General features: G+C 53.5%; 1 protein-coding gene across 6 annotated transcripts; it reads left to right on the plus strand.

Annotated features, from left to right (window-relative positions):
- Positions 1-47: 47 nt before the first annotated feature.
- IZUMO2 (IZUMO family member 2) lies at positions 48-22,593 on the plus strand. 6 transcript variants are annotated; one of them, XM_051990337.1, is made up of 7 exons: positions 48-362; positions 451-525; positions 810-896; positions 2,930-2,950; positions 5,231-5,311; positions 5,765-5,891; positions 22,431-22,593. In XM_051990337.1, the coding sequence occupies exons 1-7, from the start codon at positions 119-121 to the stop codon at positions 22,501-22,503; spliced, it is 708 nt and encodes a 235-aa protein (XP_051846297.1). In that variant the 5' UTR covers positions 48-118; the 3' UTR covers positions 22,504-22,593. The 6 variants fall into 6 exon arrangements, with proteins under 6 accessions (XP_051846297.1, XP_051846295.1, XP_051846299.1 ...); XM_051990335.1 differs by lacking the exon at positions 22,431-22,593 and adding an exon at positions 19,969-20,262; XM_051990339.1 differs by lacking the exon at positions 22,431-22,593 and adding an exon at positions 15,397-16,147.
- The last annotated feature ends 232 nt before the right edge of the window (positions 22,594-22,825 follow it).

Genomic DNA, 22,825 nt, shown 5'->3' on the forward strand with positions numbered 1-22,825 from the left:
GGGGGCTGGGAAGGAGACAGCCCAGGGCCAGCAGGCGCTGAGGGGGGGGGGGGACTAGGCGGAGCCGGGTTCTAGAAGCCCCTTGTGTGAAGTCACAGGAATCTGGCCCCAGGCCCCCATGGCCCGCGGGCTTCTTCAGCTCCTCATGGGTCTGAGCTTTGGGCTGGGTCTGGCGCCCCGCGCTTATGCCTGCCTGCAGTGTGAGGCCCCTTTTCGACACGCCCTGGCCAAGGCCCGAATGCGCCTCATGGCCCAGAACTTCCGCAATGAGCGGCTGCGGGCCCGGGCTCAGGCCCTGCTGCTGGGCATGGAAGGAGAATTCTTTGCCAACTACGCCACCCGTGCTTATATGGGGAGAGTGGGTATGGGGGAGAGGGCAGGGCTCGGGGCCCGGGGGGGTCGGCAGCTGCTGCCAGCCTTCAGGGGGTGACACCCCCCTCTCGCCCTTAGGACTTGGCCAGCTCTCCCCAGTGGTGGCTCTAGCCCAGAAGAAGATCCAGGAAATCCAGGAGACCTACCTGACAGGTGAGCGCCCGCTGAAGGTGAGAGGGACCTGAATGGGCCCCCAAAACTTTGGCGGGAAGTCTGTCCTGGGTAGGCAGGAGGGCTGGACCCCAGCTGGGAGCCATGGGACTGTTGGCAAAGACCTGTCCCTCTCTGACCCTCCCAGTTGTAGGGTGCTCCCTAGAGGACCCTTTCTGGGCTGCATGGTCTGATCAAGGGGCTCTGGGCATCCCTCCCCCATTCAGAGGTGGGAAAGATGAGGAGGGAGCTTCCGGCCAAGTTCCCCTGCAAATCTCGCCTTGTAGATGGGCCACTGCTGGACCAGCTGGTGAGAGTCCGGGGGGAGCTGATGAAGTCGCTGAAGAGGGCTCTGAAAGAGCATCAGCAAAAAGGTCCCTCGTCTTCCCCGCCTCCCTCCATCCCACCCTCTCCTCCCTCTCCTCCACATCCCCCAGCCCCTAACTGCAGAGGACACCCCCATTCCCGACTAAGAATCCCTTCTGGAAAATGTCCCACCACTTGTCCTCTCGTCCTTGCTGAAGACCGGCCAGGAGGGGGGTCCACTCCCTCCCAGGCAGCCCAGGGCATTGTGGGAACGCGGACCTTTCCTCTGACACCAGGCTTTAAGCCACCTTGTTCTTTGGTCCCGAGCCTCACCTGAAGTACCATACAAAACAAACTAAACCCCGCTCCCCTCAATAGTCCATCAGTTTGTACAGTCCTCCTGGATCTTGTCCCAGCTAAAGAGTTCCTGCAGTCAATGCCCGTGGGCCCTTCCCTGCCTGGGGCGCTCTCCAGTAATTAGGGCCCTTCCCTGCCTGGGGCACTCTCCAGCAGTCAGGGCCCTTCCCTGCCTGGGGCGCTCTCCAGTAGTCAGGACCCTTCCCTGCCTGGGGCGCTCTCCAGTAGTCAGGACCCTTCCCTGCCTGGGGCGCTCTCCAGTAATCAGGGCCCTTCCCTGCCTGGGGCGCTCTCCAGCAGTCAGGACCCTTCCCTGCCTGGGGCGCTCTCCAGTAATCAGGGCCCTTCCCTGCCTGGGGCGCTCTCCAGCAATCAGGGCCCTTCCCTGCCTGGGGCGCTCTCCAGCAGTCAGGACCCTTCCCTGCCTGGGGCGCTCTCCAGCAGTCAGGACCCTTCCCTGCCTGGGGCGCTCTCCAGCAGTCAGGACCCTTCCCTGCCTGGGGCGCTCTCCAGCAGTCAGGACCCTTCCCTGCCTGGGGCGCTCTCCAGCAGTCAGGACCCTTCCCTGCCTGGGGCGCTCTCCAGCAGTCAGGACCTTCCCTGCCTGGGGCGCTCTCCAGCAGTCAGGACCCTTCCCTGCCTGGGGCGCTCTCCAGCAGTCAGGGCCCTTCCCTGCCTGGGGCGCTCTCCAGCAGTCAGGACCCTTCCCTGCCTGGGGCGCTCTCCAGCAGTCAGGACCCTTCCCTGCCTGGGGCGCTCTCCAGCAGTCAGGACCCTTCCCTGCCTGGGGCGCTCTCCAGCAGTCAGGACCCTTCCCTGCCTGGGGCGCTCTCCAGCAGTCAGGACCCTTCCCTGCCTGGGGCGCTCTCCAGCAGTCAGGACCCTTCCCTGCCTGGGGCGCTCTCCAGCAGTCAGGACCCTTCCCTGCCTGGGGCGCTCTCCAGTAATTAGGGCCCTTCCCTGCCTGGGGCACTCTCCAGCAGTTAGGATTCTTCCCTGCCTGGGGCGCTCTCCAGCAGTCAGGACCCTTCCCTGCCTGGGGCGCTCTCCAGCAGTCAGGACCCTTCCCTGCCTGGGGCGCTCTCCAGCAGTCAGGACCCTTCCCTGCCTGGGGCGCTCTCCAGTAATCAGGGTCCTTCCCTGCCTGGGGCAGTCTTCAGTAATTAGTGTTCTTCCCTGCCTGGGGCGCTCTCCAGCAGTTAGGGTTCTTCCCTGCCTGGGGCGCTCTCCAGTAATCAGGACCCTTCCCTGCCTGGGGCGCTCTCCAGCAGTTAGGGTTCTTCCCTGCCTGGGGCGCTCTCCAGCAGTTAGGGTTCTTCCCTGCCTGGGGCGCTCTCCAGCAGTCAGGACCCTTCCCTGCCTGGGGCGCTCTCCAGCAGTCAGGACCCTTCCCTGCCTGGGGCGCTCTCCAGCAGTTAGGGTTCTTCCCTGCCTGGGGCGCTCTCCAGCAGTTAGGGTTCTTCCCTGCCTGGGGCGCTCTCCAGTAGTCAGGACCCTTCCCTGCCTGGGGCGCTCTTCAGTAATCAGGACCCTTCCCTGCCTGGGGCGCTCTCCAGTAATCAGGGCCCTTCCCTGCCTGGGGCGCTCTCCAGTAATTAGGGCCCTTCCCTACCTGGGGCAGTCTTCAGTAATTAGTGTTCTTCCCTGCCTGGGGTGCTCTCCAGTGGTCAGGGCCCTTCCTGTATGGGCTGCCCATATTTCCCCAGCTCCAACCCCTCACTACTCATTCTACCTTCTCTTGTAGCCTGCGACCCCAACGCTTGCCGTGAGTCCTTCTGTTCACTTTTCATATCTGAACCCCTCCCCCACATCATACTTTCTGGGTATTTGTCCTCCCCTCCCTGGGAGCCCACTTGGTCCCTGAGGATCCAATTCCACCCCCAGCCCCCCTGACCCGGAATTTCCTACCCTCCCCATCTTCCACCCTCTGGGCGTTCCCTGAAGCTGACAGGTGGTGAGTCCTAGCAGGGAAGGTGAGTGTGAGGGGACAGCGACACCCACCCAGCCCTCTGCCTTCTTTAATTCTTCCTCTGTCCCCCAGCCCTCCTCTCATGCGGTCTCTCCTGCCCCAATCTCTGCCTCCTTCACCTGCCCAGCTCGGAGGGTCTCTGCTTTGGTTGCTGTCCAGCTCCCTGCTGTCTCCCCTCAGTGTCCTCAACATCTCTCTCTCCCCTAAGGAACCAGAAAACCATTATTACTCTCCTTTCCCATTTCCCTTTGATTTCCAATTTCCTTTCACTCCTCCACCTTTGTGTCTCCCTCTGGCTCTGCCTCATGACTTTTTTCTTTCTAAGTCTGCCCTTCTCTCTGTATCTTTCTCATTGTCTCTTGTCTCTGTGTTCCTCTCTCCTCTCTCTTCTGTCTCTCTCTCTCTCTCTTTTTCTCCTCTGTCTGGCGTTGGCTCTGGCTCTGTCTCTCCTCTGTCTCTATTGTTGACTTTCTCCTTTTTCCTCTGTCTCTGACTCTCTGTATCTCTAGATCCTGCTGTCTCTGTCTCAGTCTTTCTCTCCCTCTCTCCTCTGTCTGTCTGTGTCTCTGTGTCTCTGTGTCTCTCTCTTTCTCTCTGTCTCTCTTCTGTCTCTATTGCTGTGTCTTTCTGTCTCTTTCCCTTTTTCCTGTCTCTGACTCTCTGTATGCCTCTTTGTCACCGTCTCATCTCTCCAGCTTTCTCTGTCTCTGTCTTCCTCTCTTTTCTGTAAGTTTCTGCTTCTCAATCTCTCTCCTCTCCTCTGTCTGTCTCTATCTCTGTCTTCTCCTCTCTATTGCTGTTTCTTTCTCTGTCTCTCTCCCTTCTTCCTCTGTCTCTTTGTCTGTCTCTGACTCTGTATGTGTTTCGTCTCTCTCCCTCTCTCTTCTGTCTCTGCCTCTCAATCTTTCTCCCTCTCTCCTCAGTCTCTTTCTGTCTCTGTTTCTCTCTCTCCTCTGTCTGTTTCTATTTTTTTTTCTCTCCTCTGTCTCTGTTGTTGTTTCTTTCTCTGTCTCCTTCTCTCCTCTGCTCTGTCTCTCTCCTCTGTCTCTCTCTTTCTGTCTCTATTTCTCTCTCTGTCTCTGTTGCTGTTTCTTTCTCTGTCTCCCTCTCTCCTCTGCTCTGTCTCTCTCCTCTGTCTGTCTCTCTCTTTCTGTCTCTGTTTCTCTCTCTCCTCTGTCTGTTTCTATTTCTTTCTCTCCTCTGTCTCTATTGCTGTTTCTTTCTCTGTCTCCCTCTCTCCTCTTCTCTCTCTCTCTCTCTCTCTCTTCTCTCTCTCTCTCTCTCTCTCTCCTCTGTTCTCTCTCTCTTTTCTTCCTCTATGTTTCTTTGTCTTTCTGTCTCTGACTCTCTGTATGTCTCTCTCTCCTCTATAAATCTCTGTCTCTCAGTCTCTCTCTCCTCTGTCTCTTCTCTGTCTCTATTGCTGTTTCTTTCTCTGTCTCCCTCTCTCCTCTGCTCTCTGTCTCTCTCTCCTCTACTCACTCTCTCTCCTTTCTCCCTGTCGCTGTCTCTCTGTATGTTTCTTTGTCTCTCTGTGTCTCTGACTCTCTGTATGTCTCTCTCTCCTCTGTAAATCTCTGTCTCAGTCTCTCTCTCCCTCTCTCCTCTGTCTGTCTGTCCATCTGTCTGTGTCCCCCTCTCTCCCCCATCTCCGTTTCTCTGTTTCCCTCTCACCTTCCCCAGGCTCCTCCTTTTGCCAACAGTTTCCACTTTTGCCTTTGCTTTCTCCTTTGCTCAGCCCCCACTCCCCACCGCTGCCATTTCTCCTATCTTGACCTCTGTGCCCTCCCCGTGGGTCTCTCCAGCTCCTCCTCCTCCTCCTTTCTCCACAGCCCTCCGGCTCTTGCTCCTGTCTCCCCCTGGATCGATCCCCAACTCCATGCATCTCTCTGGTCTCCCCCACTCTCCCTCCATCTTCTCCTTCTAGCTTGACTTCCCTTTCGCCCATCCCCACTCCCGTCTGCCCTCCCCCCAGCCGAACTTTGGCTGTTTCCGCCCCGCCCCCAGGTTTCCCCTTCTTTCCGCCTTTCACCATCCCTGCCTGTGGCCCTCTCCGCCCCCTTTGATCTTCTCCAGACCATCTGGGCAACCAGGTCCTTGATTGTCTGCACTGTAACCGCATCTACGCCCGATGTCTGAATCCGACCATATGCTTCGGTGAGAGGCGGGGTGACCCGTGGGTCTGGGGCTGGGATTGGCCAGTGTCCGACTTGGGGCCGGGCCGGGGAGATCTGAGGAGAGAAACGGGAACTGAGGGGATAGAGCGCGGCGGGGAGGCTGAGGCACAGATCGCCCGGACAGATGCGGGTGGGAGGGACGTGTGCGGAGGGGCCGGACAGCGCGGACGAGCGGGACAGATGCGGACGGGCGGGACAGTTGCAGACGGGACAGATGTGGAACAGACAGATGCGGGTGGGAAGGACAGATGTGGATCGGAAGGACAGATGCAAATGGGCGGGATAGTTGAGGGTAGAAAGGACAGATGCAGACGGCGGGATAGATGTGGACGGGAGGGACAGATGTGAAAGAGACAGACACTTGCGGACTGACGGGCCCAAACTCCCATCTTCCTCCTCTTTACTCCCCTGTCTGGCATCCCTCCCCGCTCAGCGGACCGACAGCCGCGTCTTGCCCTTCGCTACGAACTCCAGGGAATCCCAGTGAGGGACCGGATCCGGAAAGCCAGGATCATCGTGGTGTGCCTGGGACTCATCACTTTCGGGGTCCTCGCAGTCACGTGAGTTTTCCTACTTCCCACCATCCTACCCTGGTCAGTCCTCAGACTAGCAGAGAAACAAGTCGTCCAGTTCTGGGTATATCGCATCCTGATTCTAGGTTTTACCCACAGAGGAACCTGCTGGGGGCGGACACTACGATCTCTAAGTCACTCCCTGTGTGAACATCCCACAGTTCGTTTTTGTGGCTCTCTGAGGAGCTCTGGGTCTGCAGCTCTCTTCTCCATCTCTCTGTCTCCCTCTCCCTTTTCATGTCTCCCTATATCTCTGTCTCTGTCTCTGTCTCTCTTTCCCTGTCTCCCTTCTTTCTCTGTATCTCTCTCTCTCCCTCCCTTCCTCCCCCTTCTCTCTTCCCCTTGCTCTGTCTTTCCCTCTCCATGTCTACCTGTATCTCTCCCTTCTGTCTGTCTGTCTCCTTTCTTCTGCTTCCCTGTATCTTTCCCTTCTGTCCCTATCTCTTTGTTATCTCTGTCTTTCTGTCTCCTTCCTTCCTTTCTTCCCCCCTTTCCTCCTTCTTCCCTGTTTTTCCCTCTCCATGTCTCCTGTATCTCTCCTCTCTGTCTGTCTCTATCTGTCTCCTTTCTTCTATCTCCCTATATCTTTCCCCTCTGTTCCCGTCTCTTTGTCTGTTTTTGTCTGTCTCTCTCTTTTTGTCTCCCTCCCTCCTTCCCCCCTTCCTTTCCCCTTCCCCCTCTCTGTTTTTCCCTATATCTCCCTGCATCTCTCCCCTTTGTCTCTGTTTCTGTCTCCCTCTCTATTGCTTTCTGCCATTATTCTATAGTGATTTCTAAAATCAGGCGACTTTGACTTGATCTTCACTCTCTCCCAGTTTCAGTATTCTATGTTTCTAAACTACTGCATGATCTGGGCTAGTCCCTTCTCCAATTTGGGATTCTGTTTTCTCAACTAAGCAGTTGAATTAGATTATCTTTTAAGATGGGACAGCTAGGTGTTGCAGTGGATAAAGTACCCAGAGTCAGAAGTACCTGAATTCAAATCCAGCCTCAGACATTTCCTAGCTGTGTGATCCTGGGCAAGTCACTTGCCATGTTTGCCTCAACTGTCTCATCTGTAAAATAAGTGAGAGAAGGAAATAGTCACTCGTTCCAGTATCTCTGCCAAGAAAACCCTAAATGGGGTCATGGAGACTTGGGCATCATTAATTGACAAAACAGCAACATCTCTAAGGCGCTAACCTGCTGTGTTCTCTGTTCTGAGGTTCCCCCTGAAAGCATTCTCTAAGTGCTCACATCTTTCTAGACTCTCGTGTCATAGACTTTTGTCATCATCGGTTCCTACCCAGCCTGATTCTCTTCTGTGTTCTGTCTCACTAGGAGAATAGAAGCATCTCGAGTGCAAGGATTCTTCTTTTTCATCTAGGTTCCTCTAACACGTAACACGGAAACATGTGCGAGCAACACGCCAAGCTTCTCCCAGCTCTTGGGAACTCCCTAGACTCTACATTCTGAGTTCTTGGCTCCCTTCCAGTTCCAAGGACCCTTCCAGCCTTGGCATTTCATGCTCTAAGCCCCCCTAGGACCGATATTCTCTTATTGAGGTTCCTTCCATCCCGGACATTCTGTGTTTTAAGGTTTCTTCTGGCTCCGACCTTCCATGTGATAATGAGCTTACTTGGGATCTTGTAAAACTTAATCAAAAGGCCTTTCAAATGACAAGGATGGGGAGGAGGAAAACTGCCTTTGCAAATTCTCCAGATCGCAGACCCTACCGCGCAGGGGGAAGAGTGGTGGAGACACGGAAATTAACAACAGACGAAACCTAAGAAAGGGGCTGAAAGTCCACGCTATGGCCTTCGGTGTCTAATGCAAATGTCCGGATTAGCAGGGAGCCAGGCAGACCTCGTCATGAGGAGCTGGCATGCATCTGACTTCTTGATGACTCTGAGGAATAGTGGGAGGAGATCCAGGATGGGCAAACAGTTCTGAAAGGGCGACTCTTGTTCCAAAGGGCCAAAACAGGGCTAAGGAGCGTGGAGAAGAGATGGATGTGTGAGGATATCCATGGAACCATGGCGAAGGGTTCTGGGTGATAAAGACCATGGACAAAGGCACAAGCAGAAGGGGTATTGCCTTTGGTGTGTACGATGGATCACCCAGACAGGACAAAAATGTATGAATTTGTGAACTGGATTACATTTCTAGCCCTGAGCAGGGAGCCTTGAATCGGCTGGAAGGCTGCAGAAGCTCTTTTGGCCAACGCGGAGCAGCTGAGGGTTTCCTGGTCTTGCCTTTCAGATCATTTTATCTTCCCAAAGATGGAACGGTCACAGAGGGGGAATTCTGTTCTGGACCTGGTTTCTAGCCACAATGCGGACTAATACCAGTATGGGGCAAATATGCAAAAGGGACGTTTACAGGCACTTGCCCGAAGCACCCAGAGATCAAGCAACTGACCCCGCCTCCACGCCCTGAGCTTGCTTGTTTAGTATGACGAAAGCCGTAGCTAATTCCGATTTAGTTGTGATCCTGGGATCTTTGCTTTTCTGGGCAAGCAATGCCTTTTTTGGTTCCTCCATAAAAAGACAGTGTGTATCTATCACTATGCTAATGATTCGGCAAGGGAGTCTAATTAGAGCGCAATAGCTGAATTGTCTACCACGTAACGGTCTCCTCTGAGCCTCCAGCCCGGGACTTAATTGGCCAATTATCTATTTTCTGATATCCCTGCTGAGCATTGCCTTTTCCCGATAGACTGCAGTACCCTCACTGGCCGCCAGAAGGGGCTCAGCCTTCAAAGCCTAGCCTGCTCCTCGGTGGCCAAGCCCAGTCCGGTAACAAGGGCGCTAAAGTCGCTTTGGGGAAATGCTCCCTTGCTGCCCAGGTCCCAGATAAATCTAGGAGGTGGAATGAAATAGGGCTCCCGAAAGATTAAATTTAATAATCTGCTCACCCCAGCACAGCCCGGAGGCCCCCCGGTCATTTAGCAGGGCATTAGCAGCCATGGAGTAAGGTGAAAAGGGAACTCGATCACGTACTCTTCCTTGTAGTCATTTGACTCCAGCTCTCTGCAAGTCCCCCTCCTATTTTTTTCTCAGATCATTAAAGGGAGACAGAATATAATCTTGACCACGCCCCCTCCGTAGTTTGCTGAAAGGAATGGGTAGAAGGGGGTGCAAGCTCCATCCCAGACTCATGGACTAAAGAATGAAATCATGGAAGGCAGTGGGACCTTTGACTCCCTGTCTTGGGATCATGGATTAAGAGGGCAAAACAGCTTCCCTCAGCTCACCAGGTGAGGGATCATCGGCCAGGTTTCCAGCTAGTGCTGCTGGCCCAATCCCCATGTGGTTGCTGGTCATCCAGCCTCTCCTAGAACGGCAAGGTCAGTGGCAGGAAGATTGGAAGGGAAAAGGGGAGCCAAAGCATACGGATCATTTCTCCAGGTCTTATCTTCTGACTTCTGATCTCAGCCCTGAGATCAGATCCCTTCCCGGGATTTGTGAGATACTTTACATGTATGGTTTCTTGTGACTTTACAATAACCCTTTGAAGCAAGTCATACTTCATCATCCAGATGAGGAAACTGGAGCTAGTACTATTAGAAACAGAACAGTCTTCCTGACTCCAAGATGAAAATTCTATTAGGCCTTACTGCCGTTACTAAAACTAAGTTGCTGAGCTGGAAGCGTCAGGTATCTTGACTAGAAGTGATTGTTCCATTTTTAGAACTGTGTCTGGGAGGTAAGTCAGGCCTGATCTGAAGTGTGTTCTCTATCTTGGGATAGCAGATTTCCCAGGGCTCAGAGAATGTGTAGGAAAGATCCTCCAGCCTAAGATTTTATTTTTATTTATTTGTTTGTTTGTTTGCTTGTTTGTTTATTTTTGTGGAGGCAACTGGATTTAAGTGACTTGGCCAGGATCACACAGCTAGGAAGTGTTAAGTAAGTGTCTGAGGCTAGATTTGAATTGCACCAACTAGCTGTTACAACCTAAAAGTTTATTTTATTTTTATTTTATAATAACTTTATATCGACAGAATCCATGCCAGGGTAATTTTTTTTTTTTTACAACATTATACCTTGCACTCACTTCTGTTCTGATTTTTCCCCTCCCTCCCTCCACCCCCTCCCCTAGATGGCAAGCAGTCCTATATGTTAGATATGTTGCAGTATATCCTAGATACAATATATGTTTGTAGAACCAAACAGTTCTCTTGTTGCACAGGGAGAATTGGATTCAGAAGGTAAAAATAACCCGGGGAGAAAAACAAAAATGCTAATAGTTTACATTCATTTCCCAGTGTTCTTTCTTTGGGTGTAGCTGCTTCTGTCCATTTATCCATTGAAACTGGGTTAGATCTCTTTGGCAAAGAAATCCACTTCCATCAGAACACATCCTCATACAATATTGTTGTTGAAGTGTATAATGATCTCCTGGTTCTGCTCATTTCACTCAGCATCAGTTCATGTAAGTCTCTCCAGACCTCTCTGTATTCATCCTGTTGGTCATTTCTTACAAAACAATATCCCATAACATTCATAGACCACAATTTACCCAGCCATTCTCCAATTGATGGGCATGCATTCAATTTCCAGTTTCTAGCCACTACAGACAGGGCTGCCACAAACATTTTGGCACATACAGGTCCCTTTCCCTTCTTTAGTATCTCTTTGGGGTATAAGCCCAGTAGTGGCACTGCTGGATCAAAGGGTATGCACAGTTTGATAACTTTTGGGGCATAATTTCAGATTGCTCTCCAGAATGGTTGGATTCGTTCACAACTCCACCAACAATGCATCAGTGTCCCAGTTTTCCCATATCCCCTGCAACATTCATCATTATTTTTTCCTGTCATCTTAGCCAATCTGACAGGTGTGTAGTGGTCTCTGAGTACAACCTAAAATTTTAACAGGAAAACCTGGCCAAAGGAGATGTGAATGAAATCCTGAGGACATATAGAGAAACTATTTAATTTAGGAGGAAAAGTAGTGGTGGTGGTGGGTGTACACTTAGCCCAGCGCCTGGGCTAAGCACAGCAGGTGCTTAATAAATGTTTATTGATTAACGGATTGCTTGATTGGTTTGAAGATGTCAACAAGGAACTTACTGACTCTCATAGTCTGAAAGATTAGGTATAAAACATATATCCAAGGGCCACTGACAGAAGGAATATAGAAATATGGCAGGGTCTCACTGAAGTGCAGAAGGAGGTGAAGATGATGGAAACCGCCAAAGACAACAAAAAGGCGCAGTTAGAAATTTTTTGTTTCGAGAGAGACAGAGAGAGAGAGAGAGAGAGAGAGAGAGAGAGAGAGAGAGAGAGAGAGAGAGAGAGAGAGAGAGATTGGAGAAGTACAGGGCTTCTAAGGCTGCAGGAACAACAACAGAGATCCCAAGAGAAATCCTAACTGCTTTGGAATTAAGTTAGTACTCCCTAATGAACTCCATCACAGGGGACCCCACAACTAGAGGTGATATTTTGGAATATCTCTGCTTAGCTGTGTTGGAAACATTATCGAGAGGCACTATGGGAAAGGCAAATAGCTCCATTTTTAAAATGGAGCCTGCAAATGTTAGGTCAGGGAATTTGAATCCCTTTGGTCAAAATTCTAGATCATATTATTAAAAGAATAAGGTGAGATGAACCTCCAAAAGGGAAAGCAGTGATCATCCAGTTCCAGCATGGCTTTAGTGAAGAATAATTCATGCTAAGGAATGGCTTATGATTGGGATGAAATACTGCTGTGCTATAAGAAATAATGAAGGGGATGGTTTGAGAAAAATCTGGACAGGCTTCTGTGAACTGAGGCAAAATAACGTGAGCAGAACCAGGAGAACATTTCCATACAGATAATCAACTGTGAAAAACTTAGCTTCTCTGGTCAAGACGGTGATTCCAAAGGACTCATGAGGAAAAATGCTATCCATCTCAGAGGACTGATGAACTCTGAATACAGATGGAAGCATTTTTTTTTTTTTTACTTCCTTTGGGTGTGTATGGGTGTGGGTGTGTATTTTCTTTTGTAATGGGGTTAATAAGGAAATACCTTTTTGCATGATGTCACATTTATAATCAATATCACATTACTTCTCATTGAGAAGAGGATGGGTGGGGGTGAAAATTTTTCTTATATATAATTGGGAAATGTTGAATAAGTAAAAAATATATATATAAATTTTTTAAAGCGATTTGGCTTTTAAAGCCCTTAAAAAAGGACTAGTTCTTGCCAGGTATAGCTCATTTCTTCTGTCGATAGTTTAAACAAAGTCTTTGATCAAAGGAATGTTCAGAATCAGTCACGCCATTCCTGTGGAAAAGATGGAGACAGGGAGGCTAGATCTGGATAGAGACCATGGGCATGGTCTGGACAGCTGAACGGCAAGAGTTAAAGGAACGGGGTTGATAGCTATCTGAGAGATCTGTAGTAGAGTTCCCCAGAGAGCTGGGTTTGGCCCTGGGCTGCTTAACACTTTTATTCAAGGCTTGGATTAAGTCAGATTGGCAAAAGCCACAAAGCTAGAACAGTTGGAAAGTAGGGCTTCAGGAAACTCTTCCCTGGCTAGAATCTTGAGCTGAATCTGAGAACAAGAAGCGTGCTGGCGACACACGTGCCATACTTTAACTTAAGACGGAAAGGTCAGTTTCCTAAGCGCAAGCCGAGAGGCCGAGCTGGACAGCAGCCCGTCCTGAATCTGGGGTTTTGCTCTCTGGGCCAGCCAAGAAAGCAAATACGGCCACTCTTCGGTAGGCTCCAGAGATGGAGCAGGGCTTGGCGCCCGTGGTCCTGCCTCCGCACCCTGCTCGGACTCCTCTGGAGCACCCGATTTAAGGCCGGCAGATGAGCCCAAGAACAGCAGGCCATCCAGATCCTTCCACAGAAAGAGAGCTAAAAGAACGGCAGTGTTTTGCCCTGGGAGATGATTTGTTCACAGGGTGCATCTGACTGTCTTGAGGTATTCAAAGGGCAAAAGAAGGCTTCCATGGGTTCTGCTGGGCAGAAGGGAAGCTGCAAACTTCCCTGGAAGTCTAGCCTGGGCAGAGAAAACTTCCTAACAGTCCCACTGGCATTGCCTCTCTCTGCATTGGACTTTTGAGAACTGAACTGAAGTCCACAAGCATTGACTAAATATCGGGCACCACGGGACCCAGCGAGGACACAAGCAAAGAAAGGTTAAAATGGGCCCTGCCCTCCAAGAGGGCATATTTCAATGAAGACAAGATATGTAAAGGATCAGGTCAATGCAAGATGTGCACAGAAGGGGATGGATGGTGGCCAGTTGGTTGCCCTTTGCTCTCTATGCCCTTTGACCACTATGACATCACTATGTTAGAGTGGAGTTACCGTGAGGCAGACTGTGGCTGATCAGACCCATACAAGCTCGGAGCATTCTGCTCTGGGATGGACACAGATAGTTCCTAGAAACAATTGGGTGGATTCTCTAATTTTGCACACTTTCTGAGCTACTTCAATGCTGCTTTGCTCATGGAAGCACAGCCCTCTCTGAGGACTTGTCTTGGGACTGTCCCTGTATCACTTTTTCTGGGAGCACTAGTCCCATATGAACTTTCCATAAAATAATCTTTTTGGCAAGTATACAGTTGGCATTCAAACAATGTGGCCAGCCCAACGGAGCTGCAGTGTAGGTGCAACTGGCTCGGCAGTTTAGTTGGAGAAAGCACCTTGATGTCTGGTTCCTTATCCCAGGTGATCTTCAGAATCTTCCTAAGACAATCAAATGGAGGCCATTCCGTTCCCGGAGTGGAATACTATCCAGGTGTCAAAGGCACACAACAATGGCTCCATAGACCTTCAATTTGGTATTGGTCTAATCCCTCTCCTCTCCCACATTTTCCTTCAAAGCCTCCCAGACACTGAGCTAGCTCTGGCAATGTGTACATCACTTCATTATCAATGTGGACATCCCTGGAAAGTAGGCTGCCAAGGGAAGTCCACAGCCTTCAGCACTTCTCCACTTGCTGTAACCGATGGCTACCCATATGGATAACCTGGTGCTGACTGATGGAGCACCTGGGTTTTCTTGGTGTTAATTGTTGGTCCAAAATTAGCAAGAGCAGCAGAGAATCGATCCCTATTTTGCTGCTCCTCAGCTTCGGAGGCTGCACTGAGGGCACAGTCATCTGCACACAAAAGGTCCTGCCCATTCTCCCTCCACTCCAGTTCTGGCTTCTGGCCTTTTCAAGGAGCTGACCATCGGTGTGGTAGCTGACCTTGATGACCATTATTTTGCCTCTGAAGGCATTTACGACATGGCTGAAAAGCACGGGACCCTTGAAAGGGAAGGTGTTGGCAGCTGGAGGCCAACAAAGGTCAGCTTTGAAGGAAGATTTATGAGGCAGAAGTGAGGAGATAGGGGATTCCAGGCATGGGGCCTGGCCGATGATGGAGCACTGTGTGCAAAAAAAGTAGGTCAGTGTGGTGGAAGGGAATAACATGTTTTTTTTTTTAAAGCCCCCAAAGAGACCAGGCTGGGACCAGGTTCAGATGGGCTTAGAATGCCAACTTGAGGACTTTGATCTGACTCTGGAGGTAATGTGAGCCTGGACTTTCTGAGGAGGCAGGCGATGGCCTGCCCGGGCCGACTCTCCGGGCCGACTCTCCTTGGACAGACATGAAGAAGCTGCTTTATGGGGAGAGGAAAGGATTAAGGGGCAGAGGGAGGGGAGGTCCCAGTGAGGATGAAGAGGGTAAGAGATTATAAAGCAGAGGAGAAAAGGAATGATAGAAGACAGGACCTGGGGAAGGAATTTCAGAGTTCACACTCTTAGGAGCTTTTTTTTTTTTCTGAGTCATTTTTCAGTCACGTCCAGCTCTTCACGACTCCATCCGAGGTTTTCTTGGCAGAGATGTTTGGAGTGATTTGCCACTTGGCACATAAGGGCAGAATATTAAGATCAGAGATGGGACTGATCGTGCCCTTGTGGAGCCGAGGTGGGCTTGGAGGAGCAGGTCACAGGAAGGGAATAGACCAAGGAACAAAGAGGTTGAGGTGTTTGAGGGAATACATGTGTGCCGCAGTCCTCCTGTGTGAGAGAGCAGGAGCTGGAAGGGGGAGAGAGCTTGAGCCAAGAGCTGATCTCATCGTGGAAGGATGCAGAGATATCCCCACCAAAAGACACGGGGGGGGGGGTGTCCAACAGGGTAAACAGCAAGGCCTTTGCCTGCTGCGCCAGTGATTGGATGGGAAATGTGAGCTCTCCCATAAGCGGCAGGCCCGGCGCCTTCAGCGCCCACAGATAATCCGCTCATTCTGCTTGGGCAGGTAGAGCTTGGGTGACGAATAGCTTTCGATGGCCTGGAATTCCTGTTCTACCAGAATGCTACTGCTGTCGTTCATCCTGCTCTATTGTGTCCTGTCTTGCCTCAATGTGAACCAGGAAGAAAAACCAGTTTTGTGGTGGGATCTCCCTCTGATGCGATCACAGCGAGGAGTGAGATTGTTTCACTAGTCCCCCCTCCCGAGCCACCCCCAATCGTCAGCTTCCTGCCCGATGTCTTCACCGGCTCTTTCTTCTGTTTAATTACAGGTCTGGGTTCCCACACCTCTCCTGATTAATAGCCTAGTTGGAGAGGGGCGAGAGTTTTTCTTTCATTGACTAGTGAATTTCCCAGACTAGGAGACTCCCTCTGCCAGGGAAGGCTGGCGGCACCTTTACGGTCTTGACTCGGAGAGTTACCCTGAGGATTGAGAAGGTACATGAGGGGCAAGGATCACACAGTCGGCACGTAGTGGAGCGGCCTCTTACACTGACTCTCCTTGCATCACTATGTCTCCACGTCATTGGCTGAAGCACAAATATGTATGTACAAGTGCAATTATTTCCACAGCAATCACCTGGTTCTCAGATCCATCTAATACCTGATACGGACTGCCTTCTCTTAAAGGGACCCTAGTCCCCTGTCCAGCTATTCTACTGTATTTGATGTGGAGGGGGGAGGCATATCAGCTGCCTAAAAGCATTTGTACCATCCTGTGGAAAATAATAATAATCAGCATAGTTCAGGGCTCCAAAGCTGGCAGAGAACTTTACATTGTATCCTACAACAACCCTGGGAAGGAGGGGCCTGTCCTTATCCCATTTTACAGAAGAGGTAGTTGAGCCAGATAGAAGTCAACCTGCTCAGATGGGAGGAGGCTGAGGCTGGATCTGAACTCGTTACCCATTGTTCCATCGGGCAATGCTCAATGCTGAATCTGAGAACAAGAAGGAGCCAGGACACATGTGTGGTGCTTTAACTTAAGACGGAAAGGTCAGTTTCCCAAGTGCAAGCCCAGAGGTTGAGCTGGACAGTGGCCCGTCCAGAATCTGGGGTTTTGCTCTCTGAGCCAGCCAAGAAAGCAAATACGGCCGGCCGCTCTTCGATTCTTCTGCAGGCTCCAGAGGCGGAACAGGGCTGGGTCGTGGTCCTGCCTCCGCACCCTGCTCGGACCCCTCTGGAGCACCCGATTTAAGGCGGGCAGATGAGCTCAAGAACAGCAGGCGGCCAGATCCTTCCACAGGAAAAGGGCTAAAAGGCATTGGGCTTGTTCTAGAGCCTACTGAGCCCCTCAGCACAGCATTAAGTGCTAGGAGTAGAAGCTGTATTGCATGAGAACTGGAGCAAAAAGGGCTGCTGGCTTCAGTGTCGCTGGAGGTCCAAAGGAGGATGCTCTGTGCCCTCCCTTCCGCGCCCAATCGGGCCCTGAAAGGACCAGGGACTTTGATTTAGCAACAAGGCAGATTATCTGCGGTGGAGAAATTGGGAGCAATTTGCATAGTCTCATCAATATGTCGAGGGTCGGGTAGTGCACAAGCACCCTCACTTTCTGGTCCAGCCCCCACCCCCAGAGGAGGAGGTCTAGCCTCTGTCCAATCACGAATCGCGCCTGCAGAGTGGCCTGGCCGACCCCCAGTAGCGCCCCCGGTACTACTTCCACATGCGGCGTGGACTATGGGTCACGGGCGGGGGAGCCCGGCTCTGGTTCTTGGGGCTGCCCTGGCCCCCCCACGTCCCTGCCGCGCTCAGATCGCCGCGAAAAGCGTCGCGGCTGCTTCTGGAGCCAGCTGGGACCCAACCACCCGCCTGCCTCCACAACGACTTTATCAGGTGGGCGGGTCACGATGTGGCTGCAAACGCGTCATTGGCTAAAGCTGCTGGGGGATGAGATAGAAGCGTCGCTTTTCTCCCTCCCCCTCCCCTTTTCCCCTCTGCAGTCTGGCCTTCTCAGCTGCAGCTCTTCTCTGCCCTCATCAGGCTGGTGACGTAGGGGCAAAAGTTCAACGACCGGCTCTCCAAGACCCGTACTCCGTGGCCATCCTCCCCTTTCTTCCGGTCATCCAAATCTGGCCAATCTGGCCCGGACCTGTCGCTGCTGTCGTGACCAACTCTCTGACCCCATGGGCCCTTTTCTTGCTTTGCCATTTCCTTCTCCCGCTTATTTTACTGTCGAGGAAACTGCCCAGGGTCACCCAGCTGGGAGGTGATTAAGGCCAGACTTCATGGGCACCGCGGGCTCTGTGGCGCCGCGTTTGCCCGCGTCTGAGGGGTCGGGGCTCACGCTGAAATTGGCCAGTTCCCAGCGCCAACGAGTCCGGTCCCTCTGGTCCCAAGGCGCCGCGGGCCTTTCTCCGGGAGGGCATTTCCTTCCACCGTAAAGCACTGTGGGAATCCAGCAGTTCCCCCGGGAGCTTCCTCCTTGTGTTCGTTGCCAGAAAAAACAAAATGCAGTCCAGCAAAAGTACATGTAGTACCTGTAATAGCTGTGTCCTCGGTGATCACAAATAGCCTCCGGGGATCATTATCCAGGCCGCAGGAGCCCGCTTGGCTTGGACGAAGAGTCCTTAATGTAATGTCACTGCATGGGCGGTGGGCCGGACCCTCTGCAACACATGGCACTGCCTAACGTGGCTGCTGCAGAAGGACCCGTCACCACCCCCCCTCCCCCAGTGCTGCATGGCTGCCCAAGCACAGGGCTACAGGACACCAGCCCTCAAGTCAGGAGGACCCCAGTTCAAATCTGGCCTCAGGCACTTAACACTTCCCAGCTGTGTGACCCTGGGCAAGTCACTTAGCCCCAATTGCCTCAGTAAAGAAAGAAGAAACACGAGTGGGAACGGATCCCTGAGGGTGCTATACAACTCTATATTATTTGTGTTTTATTATATTTTGTTTCGTTAAACATTTCTCAATGACATTCGAACTCGCCGCCGGGGCCTGAGTGGGCCACCTTTGCTGTGGCAGTGCATCACACGCGTGCCTTCAGCGAGGGCGGTCTGGTGCCTGTGGTAACCGTGCCCACCGTCCGCGTCCAAGCCACGAGCCAATCAGTCCTGTCTGCAAGGTCCCAGAGCTTCCATAGCGACCTTGGAGATCCTCAGGCTTCCTGGCCCACAATCCCATTCTGAATTTGTAGATCCCAGATTGGCTGTGGCTTTCCTCAGCCTTTGTGGGCTTCCTCCACTCCCTGGGGAAGGAAAGGGGCAACATCGACACCCAGGCCTTCTCCTTCCCTCCCAGCTCAGCATCGATCTCGCTCAGGCAGGGACAGGGTGGCTGAATTCCCAGTTCCCGCGGGCACCACACACAGTGCCCTCGGCCAAAGTAGCTGCCGCTCCTTTTGGGGGCTACTGTGGGCTCAGGCGACCGGCTGCTGGTGTCTCAGATGTACACGTCTACACCATTCTTTGTGAGCGCCCTCTTGCCCCTTCTTCCTCACCTCCCAGCATTTGGGTGCCTCCTGCCCCTCTCCTCCACTCCTGTCTCATGGGCTAAGGTGGCCTGACTCCTCCCCAACGCCGACCGACTCCTGCCCAATGCCGACCTGCCCAGTGCCCAATGCCGACCTGCCCAGTGCCCAATGCCGACCTGCCCAATGCCCAATGCCCTCCCGACTCCTGCCCAGCACCGACCCGACTCCTGCCCAACGCCGACCTGCCCAGTGCCCAATGCCCTCCCGACTCCTGCCCAATGCCGACCCGACTCTTGCCCAATGCCGACCTGCCCAGTGCCCAACGCCGACCTGCCCAATGCCCTCCCGACTCCTGCCCAACGCCGACCTGCCCAGTGCCCAATGCCGACCTGCCCAATGCCCAATGCCCTCCCGACTCCTGCCCAACGCCGACCCTCCCCCTTCCCTTCCCTTCCATCTCCTCCTCAGATGGCCTCCTTTTCCCATCATCCCAATCCTGTCAGGTACTTTCAGTCTCTCCTCACCGGGCTCCTTCCCTCTTGCGTTCATGTTTCCTGAACAACTTGAAGACCCCTCCCTGGATCCCTTTGTCCCTGTTAACATCTCTCCTGCCCTTTGTGGCTAAACTCCTGCCTGCCGCGCCTGTCCTCCTCTCACTTGGTTCTTAACTCCTTACAATCCAGCTTCTGACCTCATGTCTCCACGGCAGCCACTCTCCCAAGTGGCCCATGATCTCTCAGCTGTCAGATCCTCAGCCCCTCCTCCCCCTCCTCGGCCTCTGCAGCTTTGGACGCTCTGGATGTCTCTCCTCCCGGACACCCTGCCCTCCCTAGGTTCTGTCCTTGTTCTCCTACCTCCCTAACCCCTTTCCTTTGCCGGATCTTCCTCCAGACCATGGCCTCTAACCTGGGGGGGGGGGCGGTCCCTCAGGACTCTGCCCTGGGCCCTTTTCCTCCTCCCCCTGGATGACTTGGTGATCTTATTAGTTCCTATGTATTTAATGACCAGCTCCATGCTGATGGTTCTCCAGCCCACTTATCCTCCCCCGGCTCCTCCAGTCTCACCCCTCCTACTGCCTCGCAGTCACCCTGAACCAGCTGACCAGGGAACACTCGAAGTTCAATATGCACAAAACAGAATTGGTCTTGTCCCCTAAGTCCTTCCCCTGTCCTCCCTTCCCCATTACTGTGGGGGACCCCCTCATCCAAGTCCCGAGGCATCCTGGACTCCTCACTGAACTATTACCCTCCCCCCAGCCCATCTTCTCCTAAGCGGTCAGAGATCTTCCTCAAGTGCAGGGCTAACCACATCACCCCCTTCCCCTGGGCTCAATACTCTTACAAAGTTCCAGTGTCTCCCCACCCCTCCCAGACCAAATTTCCTGCCATTCAAAGCCCTCTCTAATCTGCCTCCCCCATCACCTCTCCAGGCGGTGCCCCACGCTGCAGTGCTCCCTCCTCACCCCCTCCTGGCTCCAAGTCTCCCGTGGAATCCTGCTCTCGGCATCAAACCTGTCCCAGTTCCTCTCAATTAGCTCATCCTGATTTGTTTTTACCCAGTTTGTAGGTTGTCCGCCCCCCCCCCCCCCCCCCCGCCCCCCGCGCGCGCACACTGGACGGGGAGCTCACTGAGAACAAGACCGTCTTTTGCTTTTCTTTGTGCCCCCAATACTTAGCACTGTGCCGGGCATGCAGTGGGCGCTTAATAAATGTAAGTGGTCCGACCTCGTGGTCGCTAGGCGCTTTCTTTTGTTCGTTAACTCCAGCCTGTGAAGTTTGCGTGACTCCGTTAGGGTGAAAAGGGGCTGTGAGCCGTTCTGTTGACTTTTCAGGACCATGAATACTCTTGGGGGGCGGGGCGCCTGTCTTTCCCATTCTTACTAGGGTTCACCTTTCCTCCCAGTGGCAGCCGAGATTCCGTAGCGAGACTCTGCCCCCTGGCGGGAGGCCCTGGGCGCGCACCCAGCTCCATCGTTGCTTGGGCCTCCGGCCCTCCCGAGCTGCGGCCCAGGCGCTATTTCCACAGAAGTGCTGGAGCCCAGCAGGTGGGATATAAAGGCTCGTGTCCTTTCTCCCCCCCCTTCTCAGTGGGAGCTTCCTCAACTGGTCTTGTAGCCAAGGCTGGGGTACTGATCTTCCCAGACAGCCAGTGCCGTTGGAACAGGTGAGATGGTTCCCAGCCAGCCAGAAGCGGGAATGGCGGCCGACTTGCAGCGACTGCGGGGTAGCTTCTGGAGCAAACTTCGAAATAATGGCTCTCGCCACTCGTCACAGAGGACCACTGAGGCAAGGAGGCTTCCTAGTGACAAAACTCGCACCGGCTGCCGGCGCCCGACTCCCCGAGAGCTTCCCCCAGCGCGACCCTGGGCCAGCAGGATCTCGGAGGGCCCCGGAGGGGAACTGAGAACCGACCTCGGCCGGGGTGGCTAGTGGGATCCTTAGCGGAGCCGTTTACTTGACAAAGCTTATATAGCACAAGCCCTCGTTTCCATGTGAGACTCGTTTGAGGCAGTGAAAGTTGCCTCTTCTCCCCTACACGATGCTTTTGCTTCCTTCCGTGTTTTTATTCCATTTCCCTCAAGGTCCAAGGCTCGTGGTTACCTTGGGAACGCAAGTCGGGAAAGAGCTCGGGGAAAGCCGGCTCACGAGATCCCCAGCCCAGAACATGCTGTCCCTTCTCGGCACTCCTCAGCTCTCCACACGCCCCTCTCTGGCTTCTCCCTAAGCTCCCACCCTTGTTGACTCTCCGGGTCCCTGTTTTGGGGTTTCCTTGGCAAAGTACTTGAGTTGTTTGTTTCTCCAACGCCAGTTAAGCAGGTTAAGCGCCTTGCGCAGCTGGTGAGTGTCTGAGGAAGGATCCGGAGGTCCTCCCGACTCCAGGCCCCGCCCTCCCTTTAGTTCCCTGACCACTTCAGCGCCCCGGCCGGAACTGCACCCCCCAGGGAGAGAAGCAGGCGGCGGTGCCAGAGGCACCCGTGCGGCCTGCTCCTCGTCCACACCCGAAACGAGGCTTCCGACAGTCTCACAGCTCACAAGGAACGGCCCATTCCACGGGAAAGGACCCCGTCTGTGGACAGAACACCGAACCCAAGCTGACTGGGGTCGGGAGGTGAGGGAACGAATGAGAAGTCAGTGAGCAAGCACTTATCGTGGACAGGTCTCGGCTCTCGAGAAACTCGAGTTCTAAAAGTGCACAGCGAGTGTATAAACGTGTGCGGGTATGTAGGCATACCTAATGCTTGCAGACTGCATCTACACATAGGTACATATACACACGCCCGGTTAAAAGTGCCTGCTGTGCCAGGCAGGGGGCTAAGGCGGGGAGGGGAGATGCGTGCCCTCCCTCATGAGATAATGCTGGGCACTGAAAAAGTGCTCAGGAAAACCGACCTGCCAATAGAAGCAAAGGGGGCATAAGAGCAAGGGCACCATCGCCACCTCCCTCATGCCTGGGCACGTGCTGGCGCCAAGCTGGCACTGTTGGCCATCCCTGGCACACGCCTTCACCCCCGCTTCTTTGTCCAACGTCTGGTCGTCTGAACGGCTCTTTCCAGCCCACAACCAAACCGACTCCATGACTCTGTGACCCTGGCAAGTCCCCTAACCTCCCAGGGACTCAGTTGCCTCATCTGTATAATGGGTACAGCCATTTGGGTCTGGCCCATCTCTCCATGAACCCATATTGGCAAAGACACTGGAGTGGACGGCCACGGCCTTCTCCGGCTCATTTCACAGATGGCGAAACTGAGGCAAACGGCATTAGGTGACTCGGGCAGGGTCTCGCGGCCTGTGTCTGAGGCTGGATTTCCAGCTAGCCTCCAGGGGCCCCTCAGGTTTTGCTGCGGGGCAGGCGCCCCTAGTGACCAGCGGGCTGCTTTCCCCCTCGCCTCAGGGCCTACACCTACAGGAGTAACCGGCGGTTGCTGCGGGGATACCGACACCTGGAGCAGGCCGCGTCCGAGTGACGTCATCGCGCTGAGCGCCGCATGACTGGCGGATTCCGGAGGGAGGGGGGCGAGGGCGAGCGTGAGATTTTTAATAAAGAGTTGGTGAGATTCTCTTGGGCGTCTCTTTCCTGGTGCCGGGAGTCGGGCGCCCCCCAGCCCTGCCTCTTGTTACTGACAGCTGTGGGCCCCTTGCCCCGCTTCCCAGGACACACCCGGACTACGTTTCCCAGGAGCCACCGAGGCCCGAGTCTGCGCCTCGCGACACCCGGGAACCAAGAGGCTGTCTCCTTGGCGCCCAGAGCGCCCCCTTGCTCCGCTGACACGGGTGCATAGAACGTAA

This window comes from Antechinus flavipes, chromosome 3, assembly GCF_016432865.1.
Source record: "Antechinus flavipes isolate AdamAnt ecotype Samford, QLD, Australia chromosome 3, AdamAnt_v2, whole genome shotgun sequence".
NCBI classification, from domain to species: Eukaryota; Metazoa; Chordata; class Mammalia; order Dasyuromorphia; family Dasyuridae; genus Antechinus; species Antechinus flavipes.